Genomic DNA, 21,698 nt, shown 5'->3' with positions numbered 1-21,698 from the left:
CCCCTACCCCCCCCCCCCCCCTTCCCCATGCTCTCGCCATTCACGAATATTCCAGTCTTCGATCTATGGCTTTTGCATCTACTTGATTTTGACTGACAAGGGTGGCTCTAGATGTCACCAACCAAGTCAGAGAGCCCTGATAACGCTCTTGAAATCCCATCATGTTGCAACAGCACTGTTCCATTCGTCGCAAGGCTATATACGCCTCTACCCGTCACTGGCCATGTAAAGAGCTATCACAAGTAGTAAAACTAGCACACTAACGCACAAGAAGAAACTCACAACCATTGCTCACATCCAGATATTTTTTACGATTGGTACTGCTCCTAGTGATTTGCAGTCAATGACGTAATCGAACAGTATCAGCTCTCTTCGGCTACATTACATTCAATAGTTACATTGATCTATATTCACCTCCAACGCCCGCCAGTCCTCAATCCTCTGCAAATCGCTATAGCTTAGCATTTTCGCAGCCCTGCTGTAGACAGGAGCCTACATCTAGTTACATATTCCGCAGACCAGTGGTCGGTGCTATGTTGTGGCAGTATTGTCTATATATTCCTTCTTTTTCCACTCATGCGTAATGATCAAGTAAAAATGAATGTCTGTATGCCTTTATACAGGCTGTGGCAAATAAAAGTGCCCCGGACGAGAGGATACGACTGGACGTGGATTTGTAGCAGCATTGACGGAGGAGGAAAATACCTACAGTTACCTCCAACAGGATGGAGCAATAGCTCATACAGCCAACCGAACCTTGCAGCATATTTGTATAGTCTTCACTCCTGACAGAGTTGTTAGCAAAAGTCAGTCTGGTCGCGGCCCTAGCTGGCCACTTGGGTCACCTGATCTATCAGTGTGCGATTACTTTGTGTGTGGAGCCCACAAGTATAAGGTGTATCGCAACAACCTTCATCGTCTTCGTGAACTGCAGCAGAACATTTCGGATGAGACTGCAGCAATTCAAGCAGTCCACCTTTGATTCACCTTTAGAAACTTGCCGACCAGGGCCCAAAAGAAGCAAGAGATGAATGGTGATCGCTTTCAACATCAGCAATAGTCAGGTTACTACAGTATTTCCTTCCCTTCGCAGTGTTCCTTTGTACCCTGGAACTCTATTCTCTAGGCTACTTTTATTTACCCTAACGTGTCTATACCGTAACGTCCTCTATGAGCACTACTCCAAATATAGGTTTTTTTAATGGCCAACGTAGCTCTACTGCTTCACCTCTAATACACGAGGACTGCACAGAAAATCTGTCCTGCAAACCATCGATACCGAATAACTATCTATAAATATGTTCCTGTGCCTGCCCTAATCTCCATTATCGTATTCAATGATCGCTACGCTAGATATGCGATGGCGTAATGATACAGAAGTCTTCGTCGACAGGATAGTGTTTCGTGAGAAATACATCACCTGTTTCTCAATTGGGATATCTCCATAATACAGAGCTTTCAACACACACACTATCCCCTGAATCACTTGCGTTAGTGGAACAGCTTCGCACCTCCATGCACAATTCAAATCTACTGCAAGAGTAGGAGAAGATTCGAGTTTCACCATAGCAGTGTTCATTTTCCCCCACATTATATTCGAGAGTGGACCATGATACAGTATTCCATCTAGAGCTCAATAGCCGGCCGGGGTGGCCGAGCGGTTCTAGGCGCTACAGTCTGGAACCGCGCGACCGCTACGGTCGCAGGTTCGAATCCTGCCTCGGGCATGGATGTGTGTGATAGCTTAGTTAGGTTTAAGTAGTTCTAAGTTCTAGGGGACTGATGACCTCAGAAGTTAAGTCCCACAGTGCTCAGAGCCATTTGAATTTAGAGCATAATATGTCCACACAACTAATACAAAAAGCCGGCCGCGGTGGTCTAGCGGTTCTGGCGCTGCAGTCCGGAACCGCGGGACTGCTACGGTCGCAGGTTCGAATCCTGCCTCGGGCATGGGTGTGCGTGATGTCCTTAGGTTAGTTAGGTTTAAGTAGTTCTAAGTGCTAGGGGACTTATGACCTTAGATGTTGAGTCCCATTGTGCTCAGAGCCAACTAATACAAAAATGCATGGTGGTATTTATTTAAAAGCAAATCCAGTACTTATCCGACTGTCGCACATCAAGAGGCAAATAATCAGCAAGTATAAACCAGATCAAATCAGTGTTGATGTTACCCCCAGCAGCAGCAGTCATTTTAGTGTCTTTTACATTTCGGCCCGAATTGTAGTGGCGCAGTTTCTAGGCGACATGCCGACGAGATTTGTGGCATATGAATGTAACCCTGGCAAGTGCATTCCACTTAACTCGCTACAGATTCTTACTGCCAGGCATCTGAGGCAGTTAATACGTCAGGTGACAGTGTGCAGGATTTCTAGTGCTGCTAACGCGCAGTAGATTTCGTTACGTTCAGATCAGCTTCCAGCTCCACCAAAGGTCTTCCCACCTTCCTGTAGATAACTCCATCACCTACGAACATCCTACATCTAAAACACATACGCCGCAAGTCGCTGTACAGCGCATGGTGGAGGTTGCATCGTACCAGTATTACCGAGTACCCTTGGATCCCAATCCCAATCTTTGATCGAGTGAAAAATACTTCCCTATATATCCTAAAACACCCATACCTTTGCGGGAGAAGTACGTCGTTTTTCCCACAGATATTTTCCGTTACATATTATAATGAAGTGTGCCAAGCTATACGGTCCTAGCAGCATTCACATGATGCTTTTGCTTCGCAGATCAGCTACGTAACATGAATAGATGCGGACTCAGATGATTGGTACACCGTGACTATGCAGTGTTGAGCTGTCGATGTTACTGTGCGCCAATTCGTATCATTTAACCACAAACGGGTCTATACATGTTTATGTCTGGATAACAGCTGAACAGTGGAAATTGAGAATGTATGGTAGGGTACGTGGTTGGTGCTCGTTCAAATAGAGTGGGAGAAGCTGTGCGGCAAGCTGACATATATATATCGACGGGCAGCTGACATTTAAGTACGACACATTCTTTCTCGGCATTCCCGTCTCCGACAGCAGTAGTGTTACTGCATCAATACCCATTGTGCTTGGTGTTGCTAACGTTAAAATTAACGGCTCCAGAGTCGCCGTAGAGCCTGTTTCGAAACCATCAAAGTGTCGTGAACGCAGGAAGCGATATGTGATGCCATGGTGCGAGACTAGATCTATGGTATCGTCTAATTTAAGGTAGTGGGAGCATTGAGATGGAGATGTGCCGTTTGAGATTTCGGTCACTCAACCATTTTAATGTCATCGTAAGTTCAAAGCAAGATGGTATACCTGCTCCAGCAGGTTTTGGATGCAATAAATGTGGAATTCAGAGCATATAAAAAACAGTTATTTGCGAAATACTGCCACGTAGTTTCCAAACTTCTGCCAGTACTATTTAAGTATGTGATGCTGTGTGCGGTATTCCCTGCGACCATTAACAAATTTTCCATTCAAACTACCGTCTTCCATGCCATATAAGTGCCTATAGACTCCCCACTGATAACGAACTGTAATTTGCTTACGATGAAAATACCCAGCCATCGAGCGAAGCAATGTAATCAGATTTATGTAACAGTTTCCAAACGTCTGTCGGGACTATTTCAGTGCAGTGATGCTGAGTGTGTTACGCCCTTCCCCCATTAACAAATGCTGCTTAAAGACTAGTCTTCCGTTTCATATACGTGCATATTAGATTCCCGCCTGATCTCGAAATGCAATTAGCTTAGGAAGAAAAACATATCCAGTAATCCAGCGGTGAATGGAATCAGATGCACGTAACGTAAGTTAAAAACGTCTGTCAGGGCTATTTAAGTGCAGTGATGCTGTATAGTTTATTCCCTGCCATGACTAACAAAATTTCCATTAAAACTATAGTCTTCTACACCGTATGTAACTCATGTAGATTTCTGGAATGTACATCCACATACTTACATCTCCTTCTGCAGATATCCATTCTGTTAAAAAGTCCTCGCGTTGTATCCGAATCCATAATTTAGTAGTCATCTATTGAAGATCATTGCAATAGTAAAGGCTGATGATCGTTTCAATGTCAAGCAGTTGTGCTATAGATGGATTTCTTACATTGCTCTTGCATCTTTACATTTTTCTCCTTATGTGTGTCCGGCTCCTGACTGTGAAAAATGGTACATTGTCCCTCGAGTGCATAGACTTCCCCCTATTAATGCACTGATATGTGACCCCCCCCCCCCCCCCCCCATGAACCATGGACCTTGCCGTTGGTGGGGAGGCTTGCGTGCCTCAACGATACAGATAGCCGTACCGTAGGTGCAACCACAAGGGAGGGGTATCTGTAGAGAGGCCAGACAAACGTGTGGTTCCTGAAGAGGGGCAGCAGCCTTTTCAGTAGTTGCAGGGGCAACAGTCTGGATGATTGACTGAACTGGCCCTGTAACACTAACCAAACCGGCCTTGCTGTTGTGGTACTGCGAACGGCTGAAAGCAAGGGGAAACTGCAGCCGTAATTTTTCCCGAGGGCATGCAGCTTTACTGTATGATTAAATGATGATGGCGTCCTCTTGGGTAAAATATTCCGGAGGTAAAATAGTCCCCCATTCGGATTTCCGGGCGGGAACTACTCAAGAGGACATCGTTATCAGGAGAAAGAAAACTGGCGTTCTAAGGATCGGAGCGTGGAATGTCAGATCCCTTAATCGGGCAGGTAGGTTAGAAAACTTAAAAAGGGAAATGGATAGGTTACAGTTAGATATAGTGGGAATTAGTGAAGTTCGGTGGCAGGAGGAACAAGCCTTTTGGTCATGTGAATACAGGGTTATAAATACAAAATCAAATAGGGGTAATGCAGGAGTAGGTTTAATAACGAATAAAAAAATAGGAGTGCGGGTAAGCTACTACAAACAGCATAGTGAACGCATTATTGTGGCCAAGATAGACACGAAGCCCACGCCTACTACAGTAGTCCAAGTTTATATGCCAACTAGCTCTGCAGATGATGCAGAAATTGATGAAATGTATGATGAGATAAAAGAAATTTTCAGGTAGTGAAGGGAGATGAAAATTTAATAGTCATGGGTGACTGGAATTCGACAGTAGGAAAAGGGAGAGAAGGAAACATAGTAGGTGAATATGGATTGGGGCTAAGAAATGAAAGAGGAAACCGCCTGGTAGAATTTTGCACAGAGCATAACTTAATCATAGCTAACACTTGGTTCAAGAATCATGAAAGAAGGTTGTATACATGGAAGAACCCTGGAGATAAAAGAAGGTATCAGATAGATTATATAATGGTAAGACAGAGATTTAGGAACCAGGTTTTAAATTGTAAGACATTTCCAGGGACAGATGTGGACTCTGACCACAATCTATTGGTTATGAACTGTAGATTAAAACTGAAGAAACTGCAAAAAGGTGGGAAATAAAGGAGATGGGACCTGGATAAACTGAAAGAACCAGAGATTGTACAGAGTTTCAGGGAGAGCATAAGGGAACAATTGACAGGAATGGGGGAAAGAAATACAGTAGAAGAAGATTGGATAGCTTTGAGGAATGAAATAGTGAAGGCAGCAGAGGATCAAGTAGGTAAAAAGACGAGGGCTGCTAGAAATCCTTGGGTAACAGAAGAGATACTGAATTTAATTCATGAAAGGAGAAAATACAAAAATGCAGTAAGTGAAGCAGGCAAAAAGCAATACAAACGTCTCAAAAATGAGATCGACAGGAAGTGCAAAATGGCTAAGCAGGGATGGCTAGAGGACAAATGTAAGAATGTAGAGGCTTATCTCACGAGGGGTAAGATAGATACTGCCTACAGGAAAATTAGAGAGACCTTTGGAGAAAAGAGAACCACTTGCATGAAACCCAGTTCTAAGCAAAGAAGGGAAAGCAGAAAGGTGAAAGGAGTATATAGAGGGTCTATACAGGGGCGATGTTCTTGAGGACAATGTAATGGAAATGGAAGAGGAGGTAGATGAAGATGAAATGGGAGATATGATACTGCTTGAAGAGTTTGATAGAGCACTGAAAGACCTAAGTCGAAACAAGGCCCCGGGAGTAGATAACATTCCATTAGAACTACTGACAGCTTTGCGAGAGACAGGCATTAAAAAAAAGAGATTAAGGAAAGTCAGACCTACGTTTCTAGCATTTGTAGACTTAGAGAAAGCTTTTGACAATGTTGACTGGAATACTCTCTTTCAAATCCTGAAGGTGGCAGGGGTGTGTGAGGTCCTTAGGTTAGTTAGGTTTAAGTAGTTCTAAGTCTAGGGGACTGATGACCTCAGATGTTAGGTCCCATTAGTGCTTATAGCCATTTGAACCCTTTGGACGAACTAACGTATTGTAGGCTATTTCCTTTGTTGAAGGACTGCACCGCTTCAGAATTCTACCAGTAAACCGCAATCTAGAGTTTGCCTTACCCGTTGCTTGTGTAATCTGATCATTCCATTTGAGATCATTTCGAATACTCACACCCAGATACTTGACGGATGTTACCGCTTCCAAAGACTGGGCATTTATTATGTACTAGTACATTAATGGGGTTTTTCGCCTTGTTATACGTAGTGGGTTACACTTAGTAATATTGAGAGATAACTGCCAGTCATTACACCACGCGTTTATTTTCTGCAAATCCTCATTGATTTGTTCACAACTTTGATGTGATACTACTTTCCTGTAGACTACAGCATCATCGGCAAACAGTCTAATGCCGCTGTGAATACCATCAACCAGACCGTTTATGTAAATCGTAAAAAGCAGCGGACATATTACGCTGCCCTGGGGCACAACTGAATCTACGCTTGTGTCTGTTGAAGCCACCCCGTTCAGCACGACATACTGCTCCCTGTCTGTTAGAAAACTTTCTATACAACCGCATATGTCATCGGATAGACCATAAGCGCGCACTTTTTGGAGCAGAACTGAGTCGAACACCTTTCGAAAGTCGAGAAATATGGCATCAGCCTGGGAGCCGGTGTCTAGAGCCTGTTGTATATCATGCACAAAGAGGGCCAGCTGTGTCCCGCATGACCGCTGTTTCCTAAAACCGTGCTGGTTTCTGTAGATGAGCTTCTCAGAGTCTAGAAAGGTCATTGTGTCTGAACACAAAAGATGTCCCATGATTCTACAACAAATCGATGTCAGTGAAATTGGCCGGTAATTGTGTGCATCCGATTTTCTACCCTTTTTATAGATTGCTATGACCTGGGCCTTCTTCCAGTCCCGTGGAACTTTCCGCTGTTCCAATGATCTGTGATAGATGATGGATAAGAATGGTGATATATTTGTAGCATAGTCAACATATGTCAGCCATCCTTGCATTTGTTCGATAAATGAAAGGGGGAATGGTGCTGCAGTCCTCTAACGTAAACAAGTTTTTGAAAGTTAGGTTTAGAATTTCGGCCTTCTGTTTATCACCATCCGTTATATTACCCGTACTGTCAGCAAGAGAAGGTACTGAGTTATTGTAACGTTCATAGATTTTAACTACGACCAAAATTTTTTGGGGCTATTTTTAGAATATGCAGATAAAATATTGCTTTCAGATTCGTTAAAAGAATCTCTCATTGACCTATTGACAGCTGCTTTCATTTCGCATAATGTCTGTTTGTCAGCGGGGCAGTGACTACGTTTAAAACGACTGTGCAAAATTGTTTGCTTTCTCAGCAGCTCCCTAATATGTTTGTTGTACCAAGCTGGATCCTTTCCCACCACTATATTTTTGCTAGGCACATACTTCTCTAGCACGTGGTGGACAATACCTTTAAATTCCGTCAAAGATCAATATCTTTGTGTCTCGCGGCGAAAGCTTGGAGCTGACTATGAAGATATTCATTAATGACACTTTTATTTGCTTTCCCAAGCAAGAAAGCTACGTTGCTTTTTTTTTTTTTTCACTGACATAGAAGCCACAACGGCATTATGGTCGCTAATACCTTCTTCTAGATTAACTTCCTCAAAAAGATCAGGTCTGGTTGTCGCCAAGATATCTAATAGTTTCCCATCTCGAGTTGGTTTTCTAACCAATTACTCAAGGTTGTATGGTGAGAGAGCTCGTGGAATCACTTCACACGAGTCTTTGCTTCTGTCCCCTGTGATAAACGTGTAATTTTCCCAATCAATCGATCCCAGATTAAAGTCTCCATCTACAACTAATGGTAAATTTGGATATTTATTTCCTATGTACTCAAGACTTTTCCTGAAACGTTCTGCGACGTTTGTTGCGGATGCTGGTGGTCTATAAAAACATCCTAATACAATGGTCAATCCTTGTCTGATTGACAGCTTTATCCATACAATTTCACAGTCCGTCCCAGTATCGATCTCAACTGCATTAAAACGGCTTTTAACTGCAATGAACACACCACCTCCCATAGCATCCTTCCTAAACATTGTCCAATCCGAGTTCAAATTTTCGCTGCTATTTATGTCTGGTTTCAACCAGCTTTCTGTACCTAATACAATATTGGCATTGCTACTGTTTATTTCGGAGAGTAACTCGGGGATCTTGTTACAGACACTTCGAAAATTTACTAACATGAGATTTAGCATATTTAAATCCTTTGGAATGACCTGTTTAGGTCAACTAACAATTTTTACAGTTGGCACATCCACATACGATGCTGCAGATCGTCAGCTCGGCTTCCACTCCTGCAGAGATGGAGGCCGCCTCGGAACCCCGACGTCAGGCATCCCTCCCCCAGCATCATATAGCACACTGAATCTATTAGCAACGTGCGTGGGATTTGGCAGGAGCCTGCGTCCCCCATGCAGCCTTCGCCTTGAGGCTCGAGACCTCGACACACTTTGCCACCCTCACTGAGGTGAGAGTGCGCCGGCTGGCTCACTCACATCTGAGGTCGGCTCAGTGACAGAGAGCTGTGACGTCCCCCCCCCCCCCCCCCTGCAAATCTAGTACAGCAGAGGCTGCCCCAGGCACCCCATCCCCACCACACCTCAGGGTGGCACTCTGGACCTTGTTGACTGGGGCCAACAAAGCTTCCAGCTGCGTTTGGATTGTGGCCAACTCCTCCTGGATCCGCACACAACAGACACAGTCGCTATCCATCTATATAATAACTGATTTACTATAAGATCCTTAAGGAAACACTAAAAATGGCTCTGAGCAGTATGGGATTTAACATCAGAGGCCATCAGTCCCCTAGAACTTTGAACTACTTAAACCTAACTAACCTAAGGACATCACACACATCCATGCCCGAGGCACGATTCGAACCTGCGACCGTAGCGGTCGCGCGGTTCCAGACTGAAGCACCTAGAACCGCTGGGCCACTCCGGTCGGCGAGGAAACCCACTGCCACACAAGATTAACAGCTACCCTGCAGTTGGCAGAAAGGATACTCAACAATGAAACACAATAAAAATGTATGATCGGAGCTAGATCTGGTGCTTATTTTCCTGCTAGGGGCTATCTAGTGAATACTAAAGAATAAGATAGTGACCTACAGTAAACTGATAGGGGCTATCTAGTGAATATTATTAACGAATTAAACAGTAACCTACGGTATGCTACACCCACTGATTATCCCTCGTATATATAATGTAAACAAGCGTTTATGTGCACGTGAAAATGACCTAATAAAACTATAAAAACTGCTACCTTAAATGTTCCGAGTCTAAATGATACTAATAAACGCAAATACTGAGTATTGCACACTGACAGATGCAGGTACAAAACAAAACCTTTAGATAACAATAAGAGTTCAGAATGTAAAGCACAAATACGAACTCTACTATATAGGAACCGATGGTCTTACAGTACACGGTCACTAAAGCTTACAACAAGCTAAGGAATTTAAGCAGACGGCGAGGTGAGTTTTAGCCTTCTGCTAACTAAACTGTTTGTAAGAAGGGCTCAGAAGTTGTTTTGTAACACTGATTTACTCAGATATTGTAGTGTAACACTAATTTACCACGTATTTTACGTTTGCTTAACTGTTAATGGTCGCAGGTTGCGCTAGTCAGACGTATACAAGTGAGGTTAAAATTCACTGACAGTATCACTTTTCCTAACAAAACGTATAAAAACTGCTACCTTCAATGTATCGAGTCTAAATGACACTAATAAACGTGAATACTGAGTATTGTACACTAACTTAAAATGGTTAACCCTCGTATTTATGATGTAAACAAACGTTTACGTACACGGGAAGAATGACCTAATAAAAAGTATAAAAACTGCTACCTTCAATTTATTGAGTCTAAATGACAGTAATAAACGTAAATACTGAGTATTGTGGACTGACTTAATTGATAATCCCGCTTATTTAATGTCAGTTAAGAATGTAAACAAACGTTTGCGTACAGGCGAAACTGTCCTAAACAGAAACTTCGATTATCTTATTCAGACGCAAGACCTTCAATTTATCACGTCTATCTGACACTAATGCACGTAAATACTACAGAATATACAGCAAAAACGATTAATTACTAGCTAAATTACTTGTCTCGTAACATAGCAAGCAAAAAGCGCTCGTAGCCGGCGTCAGGGCCGCCAACTCATCTGTACACAGTTCAATCAAGCCACTTTCAGAATGATGATGGAATGATAGGACAACACAAACACTCAGTCCCCGGGCAGAGAAAATCCCCAACCCGGCCGGAAATGGAACCCCGGACCTTGTGATCCAGAGGTAGCAACGCTAGCCACTAGACCACGAGCTGCCGACTTGGAGCCTTAGAGTTGTCTGTTTTGAATGAGAGTTGCTCCGTAATATAGTGGACGTCTAAGGGGAGGTATATCTGTGGAAGTGTATCTCTGACAGGGTGAACTATTTCTTTTTAACATACTTGTAATCTGTGCAGAATTGAGGTACTCGCACATTTCCGACCTGAATCAGCATTGTGATTCTTCAGCTCCTTCCGGCGTATTTCTTGCTCGAGCAGTCCACGGGTGTACTGCCGGTCCACAGTGTCCAACAGGCACAATATTTCGGCGATCAGACATGTCGCCATCGTCAGGTATGCTGTCGAACTGAGCTCCTGAGGGCGGGCGGCAATCTTAAATGCCCACCCCTCGCGAGGCGTTCTCTCCACCGCGGTCCGCGCCCGCGCGTCAGTGGTCGGTGAGACGCTGGCGTCGGCGTCTGTGGTGGCGCCGGTGTAATTGCCTAGTAGCCCGTTCGTTTCCTTTACTGAGCGTCTTTTTAATTAGACTCAATGCTGGTTTCCATGCCCCGCTGAGGTTGCAGCTGCAAGATAAGGAATAGCTCAGTAGGCAGCAATAAGGAATACCTCAGTAGGCAGTACAGTTGAAGAGGAACAGACAGCTCTGACAAGGGCCACCACAGAAGTTGGGAAGGAAAAAATAGGTAAAAAGAAGGTAACTGCGAAGAAACCATGGGTAACATAAGAAATACTTCAGTTGATTGATGAAAGGAGGAAGTACAAAAATGTTCTGGGAAACTCAGGAATACAGAAATACAAGTCGCTGAGGAATGAAATAAATAGGAAGTCCATGGAAGCTAAGACGAAATGGCTGCAGGGAAAATGTAAAGACATCGGAAAGGAAATGATTGTCGGAAGGACAGACTCAGCATACAGGAAAGTCAAAATAACCTTTGGTGACAGTAAAAGCAACGGTCGTAACATTAAGAGTGCAACGGGAATTCCACTGTTAAATGCAGAGGAGAGAGCAGATAGGTGGAAAGAATACATTGAAAGCCTCTATGAGGGTGAAGACTTGTCTGATGTGATAGAAGAAGAAACAGGAGTCGATTTAGAAGAGATAGGGGATCCAGTATTAGAATCGGAATTTAAAAGAGCTTTGGAGGACTTAAGGTCAAATAAGGCAGAAGGAATAGGTAACATTACATCAGAATTTCTAAAATCATTGGGGGAAGTGGCAACAAAACGACTATTCACGTTGGTGTGTAGAATGTAAGATTCTGGCGACATACCATCTGACTTTCGAAAAAGCATCATCCACACAGTTCCGAAGACGGCAAGAGCTGACAAGTGGAGAATTCTCGCATAATCAGCTTCACAGCTCATGCATCCAAGTTGCTTACAAGAATAATATACAGAAGAGTGGAAAAGAAAATTGAGGATGCGCTAGATGACGCTCAGTCTGGCTTTAGGAAAAGTAAAGGCACGAGAGAGGCAATTCTAACGTTGCGGTTAATAATGGAAGCAAGACTAAAGAAAAATCAAGACATGTCCGTAGGGTTTGTCGACCTGGAAAAAGCGTTGGACAATGTAAAATGGTGCAAGATGTTCGAAATTCTGAAAAAATTAGGGGTGAGCTATAGGGAGAGACGGGTCATATACAATATGTACAACAGCCAAGAGCGAATAATAAGAGTGGACGACCAAGAACAAAGTGCCCATATTAAAAAGGGTGTAAGACAAGGATGAAGCCTTTCGCCCCTACTGTTCAATCTGTACATCGAGGAAGCAATGATGGAAATAAAAGAAAGGATCAGGAGTGGAACTAAAATTCAAGGTGAAAGGATATCAGTGATACGATTCGCTGATGACATTGTTATTCTGAGTGAAAGGGAAGAATAATTACATGATCTGCTGAATGGAATGAACAGTCTAATGAGTAAAGAATATGGACTGAGTGTAAATCGCAGAAAGACGAAGGTAACGAGAAGTAGTAGAAATGAGAACAGCGAGTAAGTTAACATCAGTCACGAAGTAGATGAAGTTAAGGAATTCTACTACTTAGGCAGTAAAATAACCAATGATGCAAGGAGAACATCAAAAGCAGACTAGCTATCGCAAAAAAGGCATTCCTGGCCAAGAGAATCTACTAATATCAAATATCTGCCTTAATTTGGAGAATAAATTTCTGAGAATGTACTTCTTGAGTACGGCATTGTACGGTAGCGAAACATGGATTGTGGAAAAACCGGAACAGAAGAGAATCGAAGCTTTTGAGATGTGTGCGACAGACGAATGTTGAAAATTAGATGGACTGATTAAAGGTAAGGAATGAGGAGGTTCTGCACAGAATCGGAGAGGAAAGGAATATGTGGAAAACACTGATAAGGAGAAGGGACAGGATGATAGGACATGGTACTAGAGGGAGCTGGAGAGAACAAAAGTTGTAGAGGAAGACAGAGAATATATCCAGCAAATAATTGAGGACTTAGGTTGCAAGTGCTACTCTGAGATGAAGATGTTAGTACAGGAGAGGAATTCGTGGCGGGCCACATCAAACCAGTCAGAAGACTGATGAAAAAAAAAAAGCCTCATCGTTAAAATGTATTCTTTTCTTATTTTTTCCCGACTTCAAGCTCACGTGGGCCTGACCTCTGTTGAAGGACCAAGATTTTTAGTGTCGACACACAGAACTGACATACGATACCACTACTCTGTCAACGTATGGAGTCTTCCCTAAGATTAAAAAAAATTTTCAGTTCGAGTACGAACAAAATACTACTGTTACGACATGTGCTACACACTTCCGAACGATCCGGTAACAAGTGCATTGCAAGCTAATAGCGACTAGATTCTGCATTTAGGTGTACTGCAAGGAGTAAAAGAAAATCTAAGCTCTGCCTACGGCGATGTGTCGTGTTACTTTTAGTAAAGAGCAGTACACAGCAGGTGAAATCGTAATTGACGGTAGAAGGTGGTTCGTTTCTTAATGTATGTGGTATATGTTTGAGAGATTGATGATGTCATAAAAGTACTTTAATAGGTGAAGTCTGTGCACTCTAGAGACATTGTTTCATTGGCCACAATCAGGAGCAGGAGGATTACGTACGAATGCAAAGGGAATATAAGAAATTCATCTGAAGCAGAAGTGGTTGACTTTGAAATGTATCATGAACCTATACTATTCCAATGGCCGTGTGTTGAAAACTACTAACTTCTGAATCCGGATAAAACGAGGGATTATCATATTTTTAAGTCCTGGTTTATAACTATGGAAATGTACTGTTGGAGTATGATCCTGTCTAAATACTACCGATACAGAAGTACATTTCGAAAATCAGTATGAGTTGTATATGGTGTAGAAGACTGTAGTTTTAATGTAACATTTGTTAATGGTGGGAAGGAGTATCGCACACAGCATCATTGTACTTAAATAGTACTGGCAGAAGTTTGGAAACTACGCGACAGTATTTCGCAAATAACTGTTCTTTATATGCTTTGAGCTCCACCTTTATTGCATCCAAAACCTGCTGGAGTAGGTACACCATCTTGCTTTGCACTTTGGATGATATTACAATGGCTGAACGACCGAAATGTGAAACAGCACACGCAGTGAGTATTGGTGTACTCGCACTTCTGCTGTTGAAGACAGGAGTGCCAAAACACAGTGTGCCGTATTTAGGTGTCAGCTGCCACTCGATATATGCGTTTCCGGTGTTAATGCGTCAGGATTGGCCAGGAGGGGAAAGCAGTAGGCACCGTTGAGGTGAAAAATCAAACATAGTTTTAACTGTATGAAGTTTTAATGCCGTGAAAAGGAAAGGCAGGCCTAGAGAAGCCACCGAGACTGAATGGGCAGCCGCCAAAGAGAGCAGGAGAGGAGAACGTCTGGTCGGGTCGGAAGCTGCCAGCAGAAGAGAGCGGACGGCGTGTCCGCTCCCAGCAGCTGTTATACTAATAAATCCATTCAGTAACGTCCCTCACTGTACACCAGAACAGGTTCTCCTACTCTATTTGGCGAACGATCATTAAACTCCAAATCTTTCCCTAATCTTGCAGTAACTCTGAATTGTGCGGTGAACTGCAAGGCTGTCGTACCAATGTAAATGACTGAACGGATAGTGTGTTTGTTAAAAGCTCTGTGATACTGTTAGAATCGTATTATGGAGGTGTACCTCAACTGAAAAACAGATGATGTATTTCTCACAAAACACTATGCTGTTGCCGAATATTCCTATATCATTACAGCATCGCATATGTTGCATAGTGATCTATAGAATACGATAATGGAGAACAGGACCACACGCAGGGGCATACGTATAGGTAATCATTCGATATTGATGATTTGCAAGTCTTAGGTATCAGATTTTACATGTTGTCCTCGTATACTAAAGGTGCAGCAGCAAGGCTTAATTGGCCATTTAAAAACCTATTCCGACGTTACGATCTTAGGGGAGATTTTTGATATGTACAGAGGCATACAGACATTCATTTTCACTCGATCATTATGCATGTGAGTGGAAAAAGAATGAAGAAATCGATAACACTGCTACGACATGTTGCACATTGTCCTATGGTTAGCGTAATATGTATTTAGATGTAGGCTCGCCGCGCGGGATTAGCCGAGCGGTCTTACGGCGCTGCAGTCATGGACTGTGCGGCTCGTCCCGGCGGAGGTTCGACTCCTCCGTCGGGCATGTGTGTGTGTCTTTGTCCTTAGGATAATTAGGTTAAGTTTTGTGTAAGCTTAGGGACTGATGACTGTAGCAGATAAGTCCCATAAGATTTCACACACATCTGAACATTTGAGCATTTGATGTAGGCTCCTGTCTACAGCAGGGCTGCGAAAATGCTAAGCTATAGCGATTTGCAGAGGATTGAGGACTGGCGGGCGTTGGAGGTGAATGTAGATCAATGTAACTATTGAATGTAATGTAGCCGAAGAGAGCTGATACTGTTCGATTACGTCATTGACTGCAAATCACTAGGAGCAGTACCAATCGTAAAAAATATCTGGATGTGAGCAATGGTTGTGAGTTTCTTCTTGTGCGTTAGTGTGCTAGTTTTACTACTTGTGATAGCTCTTTACATGGCCAGTGACGGGTAGAGGCGTATATAGCCTTGCGACGAATGGAACAGTGCTGTTGCAACATGATGGGATTTCAAGAGCGTTATCAGGGCTCTCTGACTTGGTTGGTGACATCTAGAGCCACCCTTGTCAGTCAAAATCAAGTAGATGCAAAAGCCATAGATCGAAGACTGGAATATTCGTGAATGGCGAGAGCATGGGGGAAGGGGGGGGGTAGGGGGTAAGCGATACTCTGACGAAAGGGAGGCTGAGAGGTGGTGTCTTAATTGCTTTTTATAAGTGTTGTGAGCAGACATATTACTCCGTTCCACATACGTCAGGCGATGATGGCCTGGTCAGATGAAACCCGACTTCAGTTGGTAAGATTTTAGTTGGTAAGACTGATGACAGGGATCGAGTGTGGCGCAGATCCCACAAAGCTATGGACCCATTCTGTCAACAAGGCACTAAGCAAGCTGATGGTGACTAGATAGTGATGTGAGCTGTCTTTACATGGAGTAGACTGGGTCCTCTGGTCCAACAGAACTGATCATTGACTGTAAATGATTATGTTCGGCTACTTGGGGACCATCTGCAGCCTTTCTTGGACTTCATGTTCCCGAACAATGATGGAATTTTTATGGATGACAAAGTGAGTGCCGTGTGACCTGGCCACCATTGTTGGCGACTGGTTTCAAGAACTCTCTGAACAATTCGAGCGGATGGTTCGCTCACCCATCAAACATTTATGGGACATAATTGAGAGGTCAGTTCGTGAACAAATGTTGAACCGGCAACAATTTCGCAAATGGACAGCTACAGATGCAGCATTGCTCAATATTTCTGTAGGTGCTTGCAACTGAGTCCATGTCACGCCGAGTTGCTGCACTACGCCGAGCAAAAGGAGGTCCGACACGATATTAGAAGGTATCCCATGACTCTTGTCGCCTCAGTGTAATCTTAGCGTTTTGCTTATCCATGTGTCGGAGCCGGACAGCTAGAGCGCTGTCGTGGCGGTCGAGTCGGCAGGTGTAACGACTGCCGAGCGGTCTAATGCACTTTGAATACTTCGCGGGAGAAGTCCTATCGCATTTTTTTTTTTCAGTTTTAAACAACGAATTAATTCTCGAACTCCTTCCACAGCCTTCATGATTTCAAGACAAGCATTCTGGAGTGTGCGGTGCGGTGCAACAGGAAAACACTGTTCGGATTACGGGTGCCACTGTTTTATTCGTTCTTCAGTAACGTCTGTAGCTCTGACACTCCTATTCTTATCCCGGTGGAAGAGCCGCAAGAGTGGAGAATACTAGCGAAAGATATACCTTTCTCTGCAGAACCGTCATCGCCTTTATTATTATTATTTTTTTTAAAATCCAGTACAAGTATACAGTGGTAGGGGAGCGGATAGTTACATCGCATGCTAGAAGTACGGGTGATAATTTAGTTTTTAGCCCAACGTAGTCCTGCTGCATATTTCTTGTTGTGGTGTCTTCGTTTAAAAAAAAAGTTGCTATTAGCTGTTCACGATCTATAAATACGCTAGCAGGTTTGGTACCGACACTAAGCACGAACGGCTTTAATGCACTGTGGTGGGCGTTCTCCCAGTCACACAGAATCATAACTCCAATCATGTACGTAACTGCCAGTGGTGTGTTTGTGTGTGTGTGTGTGTGTGTGTGTGTGTGTGTGTGTGTGTGTGTTACCACGTCTTATGGATGCTTTATTTTTTTGTCAGGCGGCGTATTACGAGTGCATGCTGAAAAGTAATGCCTTCGAATATTTACGTGAAAACTCTTAAATCGTTTTTAAATAAAGCAAACGTTGTTAACATTCTACACATTTATCCTAGACTCTGAATTGTAGAGTGTTCGATGGCAGTTTGTAATGTAACTATGTTGATGCGTGAGAAACAGCATGCTGTAATCTATTTTCAAATTGGAAGAGTTCGTCCGCACCTGTACCACCCTCTCATTTGTTTCCAAAACGTAAAGAACAACTTTGACGACCTCACAAAGTCAAACATTAGACAGTGGCAGTATCCCCAAACTGGTGTCTCATTGGGTGAAATGTGTTCGTCGCCAGGGAGAGAAATGAATTCGTAGTCACGAAGAATAAAGATAAAGAATGTTAATAACGTTAGTTTCATTTAAAAAGCTTTAAGAGTTTTTAAATAAAAATTCGGAGGCATTATTTTTCAGCACACCGTCGTATAATTCTGTGTCAATCCATGTGTCTTGAATCACCTGTTGATGTATTCAAATATTTCATTCATTGTTTTTGCAGTGAGAAAGTTCTTACTCGTTTTTATTCTTATGGTATCATCTACAAAAAGGGTAGTAATTATAACTGAGGCGCTGAGAACCATAAAGCCGAAAGCTCTCCAACGTCAATTCCGAGAGTGTAGCATTTATGCACGCTCCTGACATCCGTCGATGTTATGGTGAACTAGCTTTATCCGTGGTGTAGGCCCATATTCTATATATGAACATTCGCAAGAACCTGTCTCGCCGATTTTTTTGGTATTCACTTCCACATGCGCCCGAGGGGCACAAAGCACAATTTTGTTCCCGGCCACACTTTTCTGTCATATGATGCTGACTGCGGTCGTATCGAAAAATTGAAGAGGATAACAGTTTCACGGTTGGTGTCAAATTATACAGAAAGCAAGGCTACCTAAACCTCTTATAGTCTGTAAAACTGGTACAAATGATTTCAGAACCTTTACAAGTGTTAACGCCATCACTACCAAACCAAACATTGATGTACATCATTTTACACTGATAAAGTTTTCAAAAATTTGCCACAGATTGATATTTAAAGTAACATATTATCCATTGGAGTCTTGGGAGACCAAAATTTTCTGCAAATCACGACAAGGGCGACCACAATTTGTCATTTCCTCACAGTCTGTATATGCCTTGCAAAATCTATTGCCCCTGTACGTAGTTGCAAGGCAAATATCGACCTTGAAACCGAAAGACGTAACAAAACTGTTAGATTTCATGCCTGAAATGGACAGACAGTTTTGTCTGAACCTGAAGCCACAAAATCCGGTTATGAAAATAATAAAGAGGAACAAGGAATGCTGGAATAATTGTGTACGTGGAGCATACAGTATCTGATTTTAATATTGTAATTATAGATTCACATTAATTACATGTTTTACAACCGTAAACTAAAACTCAAAAAGACACTGTTGTCACTAGGTTACAAGCAAATATTTGGTGAATTAACATTAGTAGAAATACTCGCAAATATTAATTCAAATTTCATAACAAAGTGGGCGTATTATTTTTTTCGCGGGAAATAGCTTATACTTTGACTTAGTTAAAAAACAAGTCAAACCTATGAGACTGGTAGTTTGCCTACAAATCTGATTTTCACGAATATCTATTTTTCTCAATACTGTCTGTGTGTTTGGAGTATTATGGGTTTCAGTGCCTCAGTTGTTCAACACTTACAAACATTGTCTGCAAACCACTGAGAAGCCTGCATGGAGAAACCTACTACAGAAAGTTCATTACGCGAGTAAATTCGTATGTCACAAAATTCAGCTGAACAACATTTGCTTACTGGCAATTACAAATAAATTAGTCTCTGGCTGCAAGATTGTTTTCTAATTACTTTTTGCAAAAAAGTAGTTTAAAAACCATCCTTGCAGCCGAAGACTAATTTATTTATAATTGAATATAATCACATGGCTGCAGTCGCACCATCCAATACGGCGGAAAGCCAAAATAAACAACTGATTATATTTTCACTGATCTGATTGATACCATTTGAAGATTGATTTATAGCATAGTTGATAATGTAGAATGCAATTCAGTTTTATTAGAGTAGTCGACTATCCACAGAGAAAATGTTCAAACATAAATTATAGTCTAATGACAGATATTTGTTATTAAAATCGCCTGTCACTTTTACGTTACCTTTGATCTGTTCGTTATCTGCATTTAACGAAACTCGTTTGACATGTCTCATTTTTTACTATGATCTGTCTTGTATCACTTTTTACTATGATCCAAATAGTTTGTATTTTGTTATATCTGAGGATATTAATACTTTATGTCTCTTACATATTTTTTTGAGCAACATGGCCAGCTGACCTGAGTCGATAGCACGACCTTCAGCTTAATACGATCCATCTCATCTGGGACCAAAAAACACAATTTTACCCAATAGGGTTCCACTGCCAGAGAGATGTTCGGTGAAAATTGAGTTGCCAGTACAGGACTTGTCTTATTTGCTTGTGTCTCGTCTCGAATGAGGACCTAATAGAAATCAATCTGTAGTTATTTACCATATATTCAAATTAATTGTATTTTTATAATGTATTTCACAGCTGTTTTCAGACAGTCTCGTTCGATTGTAGAATTACGACGTACTGTCACAGGTTCAACGTGAAACTTGCGGACTTCGGCTTCGCGCGGTTCTGCGTGGACCAGAATGGACGTCGAGTGCTCAGCCACACGTACTGCGGTTCGGCAGCTTACGCGGCTCCGGAGGTTGTCAGTGGGACCCCTTACAACCCGAAGCTCGCCGACGTGTGGTCGCTCGGCATCATCCTGTACATTATGCTCAACGCCGGCATGCCGTTCGATGACTCGAATCTCCGCAGGCTTCTCAAGGATCAGATGGAACGCAACTGGGTTTTCCGAACGCGCGTGCGGGACACGCTGTCGGCTCAGGCCAAGGCCCTGGTGAGACACATCCTGGAGCCGGACATCACGCTGCGCATCACGGTGGACCGCATCCTCATCCACGAGTGGCTGCGGGCGCGGAAGGACCGCTCCCTGGCGACGAGAAGCGGTACCACGCCGCTGCCCTCGGTCAGCTTCCAGTCCAGGGGGTCGGTCGTGTCGCGGGCCACCGCCCCTCCACCGAGTTCAGTCGCCAGCAAGGCGCGCTGACTCGTCGTGACTGGGCGGAAGCTTTCCAACCTGTTCAGCAGAACGTCACGAACAGCGTCAAGTGCGACTGTAGCCTAAAGGCGAGAATCTCATGGAACCAAACTGCTATTGTGAGGATTAATTTCTGATTTGCGTCGCCTTCTTTTTTCTCTATTGTGGAAAGATGTATCTCAAAATGAACCACCCACAATATTGACATCAATGGATTCTTCTGCTTACGCTTATATCTTCTGACAAGATTGCATTTGCAAGTTAAAACTTTTACCCACATAATTCTATTTCCTGCGAGCTTTCTGAACAGGTGAATGCTCATCTGGGAATATGAAATGGTGCAGATAATGGCGGAAAACTGAAAAATTTCATAAAATTCGAAACGTACAATAACATATATCTCACACACTCTGTGTCAGCGCTCGTCTTGGAGTGTATTACCATTTCATAATAGGTTTATTCGATCTTATTTACCTTCTGTACTTTATTCAAAACGGAAAGCAATTTAGCGAACAATATACGATTTTAGTTTTTCTGAAAGCACTGCAATAAATAAAATCTTTATTTCGGCATATCTCTCCTTTGTTCTCAACTAACTGCATTGTTATTTTTCGTTGTTTTTTTTTTTTCGAGATAAATTTTCTTTGACGAATGGCTCCGACTACAAATATGAATGAAAAAGATGTCTCTGCGCTCTGGTAGTATCTCATTAAATATGAAATCAATTCTGGAGTGGCCAAATTATTATTAAGATGCAGTCTGGCGATTAACTCTTGGAACTCAACAAACTGAGATTTACATACACCAATACAGCTTGCCTCTTGAGAAACTACAATGATTTCTATAAATCGAGGGCAGATTACAATAATAAAGGTAGCTTAACACGTTAGCTGACGAATATGATGATATTTTTCAGAGTGAGCCACACATAACAAAGCGTAACTAAAACATAAAAACAAAGCTCCATGCAAAGCATTATTTCCGAAGGTAGAACAAGTCTTGCCTCAGCCAAATGGAAGTCAGTTTCGCGTAGTACACGGCATCGTTACTATCTCGCCGGATTATTCTCCAGCACCAGTATCACGGAATGCGCACACTGGTGTGATGTATCTGTCACAT

The 21,698-nt window shown here is 42.6% G+C and overlaps 1 protein-coding gene across 1 annotated transcript in view; it reads left to right on the top strand.

Annotated features, from left to right (window-relative positions):
• Positions 1 to 20,814, top strand: part of LOC124796376 (testis-specific serine/threonine-protein kinase 3) — a 41,746-nt gene extending 20,932 nt beyond the window's left edge. The window contains exon 2 of the mRNA XM_047260537.1: positions 20,072 to 20,814. Coding sequence (XP_047116493.1) covers positions 20,072 to 20,588 — 517 coding nt within the window. The 3' untranslated portion in view covers positions 20,589 to 20,814. The remainder of the gene's footprint in view (positions 1 to 20,071) is intronic.
• The last annotated feature ends 884 nt before the right edge of the window (positions 20,815 to 21,698 follow it).

Source organism: Schistocerca piceifrons, chromosome 4, assembly GCF_021461385.2.
Source record: "Schistocerca piceifrons isolate TAMUIC-IGC-003096 chromosome 4, iqSchPice1.1, whole genome shotgun sequence".
Lineage (NCBI taxonomy): Eukaryota > Metazoa > Arthropoda > Insecta > Orthoptera > Acrididae > Schistocerca > Schistocerca piceifrons.
Note: the sequence above shows the minus strand (reverse complement) of the source record. Positions and strands in the feature narration are given on the sequence as shown.